Source organism: Spodoptera frugiperda, chromosome 12, assembly GCF_023101765.2.
Source record: "Spodoptera frugiperda isolate SF20-4 chromosome 12, AGI-APGP_CSIRO_Sfru_2.0, whole genome shotgun sequence".
In the NCBI taxonomy this organism is placed as follows: Eukaryota; Metazoa; Arthropoda; class Insecta; order Lepidoptera; family Noctuidae; genus Spodoptera; species Spodoptera frugiperda.
Genome location: NC_064223.1, coordinates 2,041,317 through 2,056,465, shown reverse-complemented (window position 1 = coordinate 2,056,465; position 15,149 = coordinate 2,041,317). Strand labels below are relative to the sequence as shown.

At 38.7% G+C, this 15,149-nt stretch overlaps 1 protein-coding gene across 1 annotated transcript in view; it reads left to right on the top strand.

Annotated features, from left to right (window-relative positions):
• Window positions 1-387: 387 nt before the first annotated feature.
• LOC118263147 (protein crumbs) overlaps window positions 388-15,149 on the top strand; it is a 36,553-nt gene continuing 21,791 nt past the window's right edge. Inside the window, 2 exon segments of the mRNA XM_050697552.1 lie at window positions 388-668; window positions 11,827-12,000. Of these exon segments, the coding sequence (XP_050553509.1) occupies window positions 620-668; window positions 11,827-12,000 (223 nt within the window). The 5' untranslated portion in view covers window positions 388-619.

Below are 15,149 nucleotides of genomic sequence, written 5' to 3'. Positions count from 1 at the left end.
CCTCTAGTTAGTTTATTCCATATTTTTTTCAAATTATATAAAAATATTCTTAGTTATTTTTACTGCTTGAATCATAGTTACAAAAATTGTGATACTTTTGATTTGAATAAAATAGATTTAGATTTTTTTAATCGAACTGTTGTCACGTTATTCACATCGCAGATATAATTATATTTTGTCTATAATCATCATTATATTTATTTTTTATAAAATTTATTAAATGTTTTTTAAAGTACATAGGTACATAGATTAACCCATTGTTTTTTGAAGCTCTATGCTACTCATTCACGCACACATTAACAACGTACCGTTGTCGTTGCCATGTTCAATGTTGCAGCGCCCCGCGCCCCGCGGCCCCTTCCCCGCTATACTGTCATTGTCATTTCATTTTGATTTTAGTTTTTGTCTGTGTGTGTCAGTCTGTTCAGTTTTATTCTGTGGTGGTGATGTTTCTTTTTAAGTTTTTATTTTCGTGACATCAAAAGTTTTATTTTGTTTCATTTAACGTTTTGTTTAAGTTAATCAACATTGAGTTGTTTTAAACAAGTGCACTATGAATTTATTAAATTGATTTATTGAATGTAGATGAAAAGTTACTGTGTTTTGTTATTTCAACATAATGAAGGTGGACCTTGTTTGGAGGCGACGCGGCGCTACCCAACTAGCAGGTTGGTCCTCGTTTAGTTTCTTATGCTATTTTATAAAATTATTTCTTTCTATAAACTAAGATTTTTATTTGTTTCCAAATTAGATTAAAGTGCGACTGCATCTATACCTGTGGTTTCATGCGCTATCGAATTTAGTATAAATTATACAATAAAAAATCTCTTAATTACAATATTTGAATAAGGTTTGTATCGTAATTACCCAGAAAATGACTAACTGTACCTAACTAATTAATTAAATAAAATTGGGTAATGCAGACACTTGAGTGAAACTCTTTGAGTCACAGATACACACAACCTTCAATACACCACAGTGAAGGGAAGCAAGGGGTTGGCTAGCTGGTACAATAATCGACTTTTAATTCAAATACATTGTTTATCTATCTGTGTCTTATCACAATATGGGATGTAAATGTGTAGGTATCCTTCCCATTATTGAGACCAATGCCCATTGTCACCCACCTCTCTTAACTTGTAAAGAAATGCTAAGCTGAGACATGTTACACTTTAACAATTTTTTCCAACCTTTAACTGACACCAAATAGTAAAGGTAAGGGGTAAGTTTAGGTGCTGCCACACATTAGGAGATAGATTTGTGTTTGTTGGTGAACATAGCCATAGACATTGAGTGAAATAATATACAAACCATCTTTTTCAAAATATATTCTATAAAGATTTCAAAATTATTCAGATGCAGATACAGTAACGGTAAGATCGGGTTTCATTGACCCTAGGGCATAAGTTTGACGCAATTTTTTTAATGAATAGGAATCCAGAACAAAGGTATATTACTTATGTATTGGTCTAAGAGTTTGGGTCAAGAAAATCCGATCTTACGGTAGGTAGTATAAGTTAATTCACAACACTATACACCTGTGTCCCTGTGTTTAACCCAACAAGTACTTAGTCTTGTGCCATCTGTTTGTGTACTGAGGATTTATTATCTAGTCCAAGAGTGTATTTATGTGACAGAGCCACGTCTATTGTATCAGTAAAGTCACAGTTTTATACTGAGAGATCAACAATTATGTACAATAGGGTATGTGTACTGTAAGGAAATACACAAAACAAGCTCGCATTAAAATAATTTAAGTGTTTGTATTTATAAAATGCATGTTTTTTATACAGTCCAATTATTTGTCCCGTCCGTTATTTGTCCCAAAATTCATGCAAGAAGTAATTTTGATAGAAAACACAGGTTTATAATTATACATTGTAATTTTTTTATTGATTGATACAGTATACAGTATAGGGTTATGTATGGAATACATAACATATCGGGTAAATAGCCTCCACAACTTTGCTGACATGTACATGCTCTTTTGTTGAAATATTCCATAATTACTTTTTGCCTAAATGTGGCTGAAATTCCTACTCTTCAAAGAACTCCAAAGAAAAAAATCCAATGGTAGTTAGCAATGTGATGGTGTACAAAATTACCTTATTGAGATTTGAAATGTGGAAAATCCACGATTATTATGATATAGTTAGATAGAACCTAAATAAAAACGAGTTTTGTCTCGAAGCTAATATGGCTTGTGAGTCATTACTTATTAGCAATCAACAAAGTAAAACAGTTAAGACGAGAGAAACGCGCCAGTTTTGGCGGCCTCTCACTCAATGAAAGCAGCTCACATGCGCATTGTTCACGTCGTACTCTACGCCGCTGTAATGTGCTGATGCTTCACTTGCAAGTGGAAAGTGCGCATGTATCACTTTCCTATTGTTTCCGACTTGTTGACACCGACTTTTTAGACAAATAAGGTGTGGCTGCTCAGGGAACACATAGCTTGCGATATTGAGTACAGTATCTGGGTATTTTGTATACCTACCCATGCTTTCTGCTTAAAGTTCGTTAAAGCAGGCTCTGCTTGAGGAGACCCTTGCGCACTCCGCACTTGTAAAGGTGATACCTCTACGGGTATCCAAGTAACTAATACAATCTCGTAAACCAACCGTTAGGTATGTACAGGTAATTTTGTTAATTCGTCTAAATTATCAACAAGTTAACTACGTCTATTCTTGTAAACTTTAAAGATGTTAAACAGTTTTAGTTTTTATAGTAATAAATAATTGTATTCTCATTCATGAAGTCGCGACAGTTGCGAAAGTACCTCGTGCCCGACATAAGTCATATTGTCTGGAACGGTACCATAATACCGTTGACGGACAATGCAACCATTGTTTCATATCTTAAGAACAAATAACGGAATTTTTGAAACTATCCATCCTCGAAACTTTTTAAAAGCAGGCAGTTACTCTCGCCGGCTGCTCCGGTGTTACTTTCAACACGAATCCCTCATTCCTAGCCTCTGCAAAAGGTCGGCAACGCTTATAACTCTCCTAGTGTCGAGATTTCCGATTGCTTGCTATCAGGTGAGCTGTCTGTTAAATTCTGCCTTAAAAGTAAACCCCATTCATGAATTACCAGTTACCGGGAGAGGTACCAAACTACATTCAATATTCGATTAAATAAAGGTGTGTCGCGCTCGGGCGCAGGTGCCGCCGCCGCCTGCGTCGCCGCCGGTGCGTGGCGCCCCAACCTGTGACTCCCACCCGACAGCTGACGTTTCTCGGGTTTAATTACTAAATAATCAATATTCGCGGACCGGCCATGTTTGCGTCTTATTCTAGTTAATTATGTCATTTCGAAGGACAGTTTTATACACCTCGCACTCATTACCATAAGAATTTCGGGGAAACCTCTCCTAATGCTCATCTACACCTAAATATAAAGAAAATACTTCTTAGCTACCCTCTGCTCAACTCCGTACTCAAGTCAATAAAGAACAGAACGCATCATTTTTATATAATTTATACTCATTTGTAGATGATATCTCATCATATTTTGCTCGTGAATATCACAATGTTATAAAGCCTTCACTGGACTTGTGTATACCAGCGTAAATAATTTCATAATTATTACGTATGCGTTACGCGAACCCTGGCAGATGCCGGAGTCCTGTTATAATAGTACTCGATACGGTGTCTCCGACGAGCGTTGAACCCGCTGTGTTGCAACCGCAACGTTACACTCACCAATTTATTCATAGTCATATTTTGTATTTTGTAATCATCCCCTTTGTTTGTCAAATGTTTACCAAACAATAACAAGAAGGTAAACATTTGTAAACTTTCTTGTACATCTGTACATCTGTAGGAATGGCAACTGGCGTACCTATATTCTGCCTACTCAAGCATCAGGTTACTTATTGGTTTTGCTATCATCTAAGTTACCCATCTCTCGTCGTACAACGTGGGATTTCGTGTTGCCGAGGCACTGGTTTCTCATCCATTATTTTTATGTTAAGCACCTGACACAAACTGTAACTGTACCTAAAAAGATGTAAGGCTCAGATACTTAGAAATCAAATTCAAAGCTTTTTTGCCATGTCGGAGTAAGTAAACAAGGATTAGGACATAGGGGAGCTGCCGGGGTCCGCGTAATATGTACTAGCTATTTCTGCGCAGTTTCACCCGCACTGCTCGGCCTCTATTAGTTATAATGGGATGTTTCAAAGCCTTTAGCCTCCCTCGATAAATGCACTATCCAAAACAAAAATAATTATTTATATCGAACCAGCAGTTCCGAAAATTAGCGCGTTTAAACAAACAAACTCTTTAGCTTTATTTTTAATAACTAAATAACTAAATGAATAAATAACTAACTATTTTTAAATTGTAACTTCAATAAGAGCTTAGTAACATTTATGTTAAAAAACGTATTTTATGTATTATTGTTTGTTTGCTAAATCGCTGAACTCAAGTCGCGTCGTCCCGCGAGTTTACCTTTCACTTCCGTATTGTGAATTATTGATATCTATCAATCTGCATAAATACCTCTTACATAAACAACGTTAAATTTTTAAAAAAGTTTAAATTTTGCTTTCATAATATATTAGTGTTAAGATGCTCTTAAGTGATGTCAGATGTCACGTCTGCATTGTCAAGTGGGTTGCAAGCACAAGGAACAGCTAACTCCATGTGTCACACGTGGAAAGTATTCCCACTACGTAAAAACTTGTATTTTTTATAACTAAATCCGAGAAGCCGTAATAGTGCTGTTTATCCTCGAACTCTTACGAGTATGGCTTATCCATTTGGTTTCAAGAGTCGTGAGAGGTTCTAACTTGCAATGATTTAGTAGTCAGCGTGTTAAATGCTTTCAAATCTAAGCATTTTATGATTGTGGGTTCACGAGACCACTTAGAATGACGTAGAAATGAGGAGAGGGGGCTAGCTAAGTCATTCTTAACTACAAAACGTATCTAGATAAAAGTGACGTAGCTACCTCCCACTTCTAAACCTTGACTCATTTAATATATTCGTCTAGTTATGTGTCAAATATTTTTTCATTACTTTACTGACTGATTAAATAGATTTTAATTAGTTAATTTTCATACGCTATCGTCATCCTGATTGTACCCTGTGGGAGTAACAACATGTACCTGCATACATGTAGGTACATAAAGATAGGGTCGCCTAGGTATCAAATCTACATGGCTACATGAACACTATATTGGCAGTTGCCATAATTCAAGTAATTTGACAATTAAACGCTTATTACTAGTGTTGTTGTTAACGGTACGTTATTACGTTTCAGTTAATTAGTGTGTGCTGATGCAATACTAATTTTATAATAATACCAGATTAGAATATATTCGTAATTAGCGGAAATACACACAAATTAGCTTCTTTCATGTGCGTGTTTCTGTTTCAACTTGATGACATAGAATACGATTGTTTTCACAGAGCAGCCATTTATATTGCGATGTTCTCTACTCGTCCTTACTTGTATTATGTTTCCGCCGCCAGGCAACACACCTACAGTTTCATATTTACAAAAATATTATGCTAATAAAGATACCGTACCGTACTGGCCGTGGTACAAGTCCTTCTTCATCGAACTTACTTTTAGCACATAGTGCTGTACGTACATATTTTCTAAAAGATGTTGTTTCAACAGTTAAATTGATAAATTATATAAGTATTTTAAGTACCTTTAGTAGATGGCATGTCGCAGGTTGACTAGCCAGTGTCAATATTGAGTCGGATGTCGATATTGATGGGTGCTGTTTATTATTGATTCTTTGAAAGTCATAGAGCACCCAACTTCCTGATCCGGAGTTGCGGACTACCTAGCGGGTTTACCGGCTCCGGCTCGAAAAGCAGGAGTAGGAACGGGCTGGTTTTAGTCAGTAAGAGTCTGACACTCCCTTTCGCTTCGCCCAAGGCGAGAGAAGTCATTGGATGATTTTCCCGTTAAAAAAATGCAAACTAACCGCCACATACCTATATCCTTAGTTCGAGTTTGTTTTACGTTGAACGAATATGAAACGAGAGCACGATCGGCGCTTTGATTGGCCGGCGCGAATGAACCAACCAATCAGAGCGCCTCGTTATCCTCGAGATCTCGTTAAACATAAACACAACAAACTGGTACAAAGGCCTCAGACAGCACTGACTGTGACATTCCAATATGTAAAACAGTGGTGTTATCAGCTGCGATAACAATGTTGTGATGACTCATGCCATAAGGTTTTCTAGGTTCATAATATACACAACGACACGTTACTTTACAGAATAATTGTTTTGTACTAGGTAATATAAATCTTTTATTTTTATGTTACTCAATTACTGATACCTACTCCTACAAAAATGTATAAAACATGATACACATGTAAATAGGAAGCAGGAAGTAGTAGCGAACCCACTGTTGAGTTTTTTAGATATTTGCGCGAAAATAAGCATTGACTAGTGCCACGACCAAGTAAGGTAGTTCTCAAAGTCAAGTAAAATACAATCAAGTTCAGTCTTGATATCACTTTACCACCATTAAAACTGTATAAATAAAAGGCCTAATGTATTTCATAGGAAAGTTCACAAACAATAACTTGTTCTGAACTTTCCTCTCACAGAGATTGAAATCGGTACAGCACCAGAGTTGCCAGGCTCGTGTCGTTCACTCACCTGTTACATATAGCGTGTCGTCACGCGACGCACTCTTATGGACAGATCTAACAAGATAAGTATTACTGCGTGCTCAGTTGCTCGCACGCATACCCTGCATATATCTGTCTATCTTCTTCAGTGGAACAATACTACCCATGCCCTGTGCCAGTATCTCAGGTTCTCATCTCCTAGTTATACCATTTAGGCGCTTTGCACATGGAGCAACTTAAGTTGAGGAAACTATCAACATTTTAAAAGTTTCTTTAAAAAGTTGATAGTTGCTATAACGTTTACGTTTGCCGCAATTTTATGGCAATCTGTGAGCAACTTTCATAACCGAGTTGCTAAATCTACGCAGCGATCAGCGTTCAGTGTGACAATGGATATCGAAGAAGCAGCACTTGCTCTCATTTTATTACGTCGTCGCCGTCGACGGCGCCAACAAAGACAAATTAGGAACTATCTTAGTCATCGATTACAGCAACTGAAAACTGTTGACGATTACCGGAACTCGAAACTCGAGTTGCTATGTGTGCGCGGTTCAATTGAAATATATGTAAACAGCTAGTTGCCAGTTGCCAGTTGCTCCAATAGTTGCTCCATGTGCAAAGCGCCTTACTATGCAGATAATCTTTGCTGTTGTCGTCGTCCGTCCGTCTGCGTTTGTCAACACTTTATCCCAAGAAGGTATGAAGAATGGAACATATTGGATGATTAAAATATGTTTTTCTTTTTTCAATCTTAATCACATTTTCCGTTGATCGAGACGTATGAACCTACAGCAACCCTTGGTTAAATCGTTCTACGTGCTTAGCTGTTTTTCTGAAAAAAGTAAGATAAATCTGTAGCACGGTGCTGTTGTAACAGATGGGCAGTGGCCTGTGACAAACTGTCTGCGTAGGCACCACCACGCCGGCGGCAGCACACCACGCCCCAACACCGTTACTTGGAGCCATTCCGTTTCTGGGGATACCTGATCAAATTGGGCCGATCTGCGTGACATTAGCTATTGTGAATAATTGTAACTATTACTTAAATACACTTATCAACTAAATGCACTAGATATTGTTTTCTCCCAACCTTTCTTTAATTTCTGCCAGAGAAACAACAATGAGATCGCGTGGAGCAACGTAGCGCGGGTAACGATATGATTTGTGTGTGCTGTCGTCACTTCTGCCAATCAGTTACCGTTTCACATCTTCACAGTTATGATATTCCCATTATGCAAGTTTTTATTGTTGTCAAGTCCCATTTTCTCTGGCTTTCCAACACCATTGTATTAGTCACAGCGTCATGATATCGGTTTAGACGGACGCGCGATTTGCCGCCATTTTAGTTTGGGGCTGAAGGCCGTTACGTCAATTGTTTCTGTAATTCGTTATAAAAAAACCAATGTTTAACACAGAGTTACCATGTCCAGTAGAAAGTTATTTGTTTCGTACTTACACCTGGGACACAATGTCTGTGAAACTGTTACGAATGTGTAATGGTCTGCAGTTTGCTACATTTTGTCACGTGCATTGTAAACAATTCCTGACCACTCTGGCTTATACGTGTGTGGCTATACTATACTAAAGGTATCTTAAATTATGAGGTGCTTCTTATTCTTTTCAAGTTTTTTTTAAGCCTTTTGGTTGCATTTTATAAAGTAACGTTAATAAACATACATCATCATTCAAAATCCATCCATTATGTTGCCTAGGAAGTTTGTGTTTGCAAAATATGAATTGATTGCTTTCAATAAGTTCTGACAGCAGGTAGGCCCAAGCAGGTACGAACCTAAAAAGTATGAATGAAAGCGGATTCACCAATTTTGAGTCATCTGGTCTTTTTTAACTTGAGTTCACGTGTACTACTTCCTGGAAAGCAAAGGACTATGACTTATGAGTCATGAGTTGTATACCTGGTGGCGATGACGTCACTGCGCCGCTATGCGCATTGATCTACCGAGCTCCGGCGCGTGCGCTGTGCCCGCTTTGTTTATGGTGCTGTGAATTTGTGATCGTTCTCTCTGCGGTATTATCGCAAAATGACAAGAATGTAGCATTGTTCTAAACTAAGTAAACTAACCAGTGCGAGTATACTGGCCACATTCTGACTCACTCCTCAATTATTACTGCTGCAATTATTGCAATCATTAGGTATGGATATTTTCCTGCGGTAGAAGTATTTTTATTGATAACATTCCCAATTAATAGAAGTTAATGATTTAATTAGTCGGTTCAGGAAGTATTTCCTAATTAATATTTGAGGAAATGAATATCAAACTAAATAAGCATATGAGATCTGCGATCTCCAATTGATAAAAAAATCAATTAAGTATGTAATTTTATTGTTTAAATCATTTATTAGTACATATATCGTTTTGAAAAATACGAAGCTCTATCTAATTATGGTTGCGTAGTTACAGATGGCCGTTGGAATCACACGTGTAACGACCTATTGTGTTTTATACAGTCCGTTGCTTCACAATATTGCACTTTCATGCGTTGTATTAAGGTCTCAACATAATAATTTTGCAAGATTGATCCCGATCAAGATTCGTGCATTGTCTATGCTCTGTAAGGAACGTTAATACAGTTGCATTACTACAGTCATACGTCATGCCTACCAATGAGATTAGAGAGTTCCAACGTTTACTTTTATATTTCGCTTTGTAGTTTACTGAGTTGGATACCTCTTTATATTTTACATGCAAGATGCAAGTTCTTCTCGTCTTACTTTGATTGGAACACAACATAAAACATTATCTCAACAGTGGTTTACAGTTCGTCCACCGCTGCAATTCCTGTTAGTCAGGATCTATAATAGGTACAACCATTAAAACATCGGAGCATACTAGGAACTTAAAACTTTTTTGGAATCCGCAAGATATTATTAGAGAAGGTGAAAGAAAGCAAGCTTGGTTGTGGTCAGTTGTCCTTAAATATGGAATACGATCCTTACGTAGCCTAACGTAACTTTAGCGCATGGGTCTCATAGCTTACACATGATGAGCGGTGTTCGGGAACAATACTTTAGAATCATTTCAGCATCATGCATTCTGTGGTAAATGGTTAGTAAGAGTACAATGTTGGCTATAGGAGTCACAAGTTGATTTACTCCTAGCGATTTAGCTCAATCTGATAAGCTTTGGAAATTAAAACAAAATTCCCTTTTTTTGTTTATAAATTCTAGTACAAGGTTGTGTACTAAATTTTTACATACAATACCAAAGAGCTGCCCGCCTGCGCCTGCATTGCGCTAGCGCGGTGGTGTGCGCGCCAACCAACAGAAGCATGCATCCGTTGCGCGTGCGACCGAGCTGCCTTGCACGCCACGTTGTGTAATGTAATTGTAAATGTGCATTATTGGATTGATCGCGAATTCACTATAACACTTTCGGTGCGTGATCAGGGACTGGATTAATACGTGCTTGATCAACAGCTGAAATATCTTGTCTTGCGCAAAGAAACCACCACGAGGTTATTGCATTCATTCATACCAACACCAACGCCCCAACGTTTTCATGCGATGGCCAAGTCGATCGATCGAGTATTTAAAACGTATATGATTTTCAATATTGATATGATAATAACTTTAATTTTGATGGTCTATGTCTGCTAGAAGTGCCTTAAACTTTTGATGATGGGTCGGTCAGATAATTTAGTTATTGTTGGTTAATTTGTAGATGTAGATTGAACCGTAGCTATTACTTTAAGGGAAGCAACAAATAGTGAGTGGCAACATTTATAGGACCATGTGGAACTTAGATCGTGTTTACTTAGAATTACCCATGCTTATACGAGGAATTTGATGAATACGCTCAGTGTGGTAATCTTACATGGTCTGCGAGACCATTAGCATAAGAAAGTATCTTAAGGTGTGCAATCTACTTTGTGCAGCGCGAAACTTTCCCATAAAGTGTACTGTGTAGCTCGGTTGTTATTAAAATCCCCATGATTGGTGGGCCAACGATTAGCCGATCTTGTGACGAATCGATTCTAACTCGATTATATGGAGAGCGCGTGTTGTGCTCGCACTAGTGCCACTAATTGGATTGATGTATTCATGACTATATACAATAACGGTCAAAGAACTCTAGTCTGCGCTGACATTGGACTATCTACAACTTTTACTTCATAATAATTCATAAGGTTTCTCGTTACGGCTTTTATGCTCTCTAGAGTCTAGGTAGTACCAATTATGACCAAAAAATAAAATCTAATAGAAAAACCAATGGAAGCTGGCAACTCTCATTTCTATTAAAAGAAGAGGATACGTTTTACAATAAAGACAATCTACCACAATAAAGACTTCTCGAGTTAAACAGTTACGACAAAGTAAAATATCTTATAAAATAAATTATAAATGCTTTAAAGCGTAGCGTATTGGGGGCAATGCAATCGCGAAATACGGCACAGTTCGTTTACTGGTGGTCACTGAGTTTCGGGCCAGCTCCAGTGCGCGTGCGGTAACAGTAACTACGTTTAGAGCTATCTAGGTACGATAGGTAATAAATTGGAGCTGCGGCCAGCGGTCTATCGGAGCCCCGGGAGATTGTCGGGCGCTCTCGCTGCATTACGTGCAAGCCTTTAGCGGAAAATGAACCTTTCACACAACGAGCTTCGAGGCTATTCTCAAGTTTTATGTCAGTGGCATTTTGTTGTTGGTTGTGGGTTAGTAATGTATTTCATTCATAGATACTGAAAGTTTGTCAATCTTCTTGCACGGAGAAGGTTTGAGCATTAACCACCACACGGATGCTCAAGACGGATCGGCGATTTCGAACCAAGAATTGCAATTTGTTAAGAGATAGCCACTGAGTGTCAGCACTCTACTGAGTAGCACCCGCTCGCTCGTGAGCTTTGCGCCGCCTGCAGTGACCCGGTTTCACGGAGCCTGTACCTAGTGCGCCTGTATGCAATATAGCGTTTATTCCCCCGTATCGAACTGTTTGCACAACGCACACACGCTGCCGACCGCCATACCACATCAATAACTTTTCTGCGACTGACGTCATGGCGTCACTGCACTCCACGTAGTTCGTGACGGATCACTGTTGTCGTCTTCTATAAGGTTCAACTGTAAATAAAAGAGATTTGTTTAGACTAGCTCACACAAACAACATTGTCTTAAAAATATTAATGAACTTTCTTCATGTACTTTGGTTAGAGAAAATGTGAAGTCAATGTTAAATTCAAACTAATACGTATTTTTATTGTTGTAGCATGCTGGGTAGTGCTGGCGGCGTGCGCTGCGACACTGGCAGTGGTCCACGCCGCCGGCCCGCTTGGCCCTTCAGACCGACCTGAGGCATACTTCAACGGCAGCTCCTACATCCGGTTGTCCAGGCCTATATCACTCAAACAACTCGTCGGTCTCAGTTTCCGAACATGCGTTGGTAAGTTGTCACGTCGCAATATGGATATTTGCTACATTAGGTCCTTTTCACATGCACCTGTCGCGCCACGGTAGGTACGATTGCTGTGCCTTGTATATTATACTGAATTTCGATCATTACTCAAGGGAGGCAATGTCCCCCAGAGCAGTATGTAATTATGAAGAAAAAAATCGCTGTCGGTACATCGCAATGATTCTGTGGTGCGCACGCCGCGCGACACACGCACGCCACGGCACGAGCATCAATCAAAGCGGTCCTGCAGAGCGTCATTACATCAACGAGTTTTTGCTGATTATTCGCGTAATAATGCGTCGTGCGCGTGTTATATTGCTTTGCAGAACACGCGCCCTCTTTCTCGGGATCGAAGATTGCCGGCGTACTTACTAGTCTTTATGGGGATTTAACTTTTTCCAATTAAAAATCAAATCATTTCTCTCAATTGTTGATCCTTCGTCTAACCTAATTCCAAATTATCGAACACTGGCTTTTACCAAACGCTTCGTCCGCGTTCCAGTGGGATAAAAAATATCCTATCACTCAAGTCAGCCCATACCATGTCTGTATACGGCAAGAGCTTGTTTCCAATATTAATGTTGTTAGTGCAGCACACACTTCAAAAGATCACCACCAAATCAGTAGCCTTACTTGCAATAACTTTACACAGACTTCTGATGATAATCAAATCGTTTGTAGCATTTGCATATTTAAATATTCAAGGTTAATGTGTATTACGGTTTGGTGTACGGCTGTCGGCTGTGCCACCATGTCCGAGTGTTGATTACGCTGGATATAAAACATGTGTTTGTTGTGATCGACGCCGGCGCGCTTGGCGCTGGCCGTGCGCCGGCGACCGGCGACGACTGCCATTATAATACACTTACGTCACACCAGCACATATTTACTCGATAAGACCGGTCGTGATTTACATCGTTGTCATAATTTCCACGGTTACAGTGGTTCAATCATCTGATACACTGCGCGATCCATGTATAATTAGTTATACATAGTTGACGACGCTAAAACCAGAGTGATCTAAGTGACATTTTTACCAAAAATGAGTTTGTTACCCAAGGAGGTAGAAAAAACATAATTCTTTCAGACCACACCGATCTAAGTGCCTCCCAGTACTTTATTACTTGAGGGATCACATTATCTCACTATAGAATTTGTTCAGTTTACAAAGTAGAACTTAACGCATTTCCTCAATTTTCTCAGAAACATATTTTTGTGCCCTAGATCACTCTGGTTTTAGCATCGTCAGTTTCACTCTTGACGAAGTGGTCCCGGTCTTCAATCAGGAAATGTTGAGTACACAAGTTCTATTACACGACGCCCTTCTTGTCGGACTGCTGTCTTTCTGACTGAATGGTCCTAATATGTATTCATGGCCATGGATCCTTCAGTTTGTTACAACCGGGATTTGGTCAATCAATCTCGTCGGGGTTCTGTCTTCATCTTTTACCTGCACATACCTACTTAAGCAATCAGTGCCTTCCATGGACACCCGAAACACTAAAGTTGCTGATGCGATTCTGGCTATTTGGGGGTTAAAGATATAAAGGATATAATGCTTTGAGGATAGAGGAGAGGGAGGTAATTGGGCCTTCACTACCCTCACTCACACGGTTAAATACAACGCAAGCTTTGTTTCACGCCGGTTTTCTGTGAGGCAATGTAAGATTTGACCAACTTTACAATTTCCTATTTATGCAACCTCTAGTGAGATTAACACGGTCAACAATCGTTGTGGTTTTCGAGCGATTTATCTTTAATCCAAAATGAAGGCTAGTGGTTTCCATTTTATGCAGATGTTTCCTGTACCTACAGTAAGTCTACTGCCTTACGCTAGTTGCGAACAAGGTCGTATCATCCGCGTATCTCAGGCAGGTTAGGTTAGAGATAGTCTTTACACCAATAATAACGCCGTCCGTCCTGTCTTCAACGACAATTTTATTCTCTTCACCGTTTCCGTACACACGTTAACGCGAGAGGCGATATAATGTTACCTTAGTGGACTCCTGCACCAGGGTGGAATAAACAGAGTGCGAGTACGGTATGCACAGTTATTTAGTCTCTCTGGCTAAATCAGTACAATTATGACGAAATCGAAAACCTAATTTCAAAAAAAAAAAATAAGTAGTATTTAAGGCATAACTTCACTGAAACACAATTTAAGACACAGACAGACACACACACACCATCACGCACTCCACAAAATGTTTAATTGTAAATTTAGACCTAAGTATTTTGTTACATAGCCTTATCTTTTTTTGACATAATACTGTATAACTATGAAAACTGGCGAAGACACTGGTCCCTATGATACAGTTAATACTAGTTTATGGACCAGGGGATTCATATTTATGTAAAACTTTTATGTCAATAAACTTTTATTATTATTTATTATTTTATTATTAGTACAGATACATTTAATATATTGGAACACTAAATTATATGGTTTTTAATAAATCTATATCTTGTGCAATTTTATTGTCGGTCGGTTCAGTAGCCAAACAATGGTTACTGTCTGTACTGAACCAATCTTTATTTACCTGCTTACCGAATCGGTAAAATGTGCAGACTGTACATTTTACCTACTGTGTATCTATGTTGTGTAATGAGAGGGAATGTGATGATAGATATAAGTATGAGTAGATTGACGGTATTTGTGTAGCTGTGTCCATTCTTATAATATTCGTTACGGAACTGTGGCCCTCGTTACCGAGTATTCGTACATTCCTTGTTTTATAAATTTCATTAATTCTACAGACGCATGGAACTCGTCGTGTCCCACATTAGGTACATAAGTACAATACATCATTCACAGTTAATGCTCGGTGTAGCTATTAAAGTATCAAACGAGATATAATGAGAAAGACATCATAAATTGCAGTCCTCCCCCCACCCCTACATTATACCTACTTTAAGTATTTCTTACGGAAATCCAGAACGTGCGGGCCGCATCTGCTGAATTATTTATCTTAACTGCTATTCACCAAAGTAGAAATTTGTTTATAGCTGCTTCATCACAATATAAATAAGTAAAACTTTTCTAAAAATGTCCTTGACTATAATAAGCAGCAAGTTAAAAGGTCACTGCAGCCTTACTGCTCACTGCGTTCCGTTTGTTGTGTCGCGGGCCGCGGCTG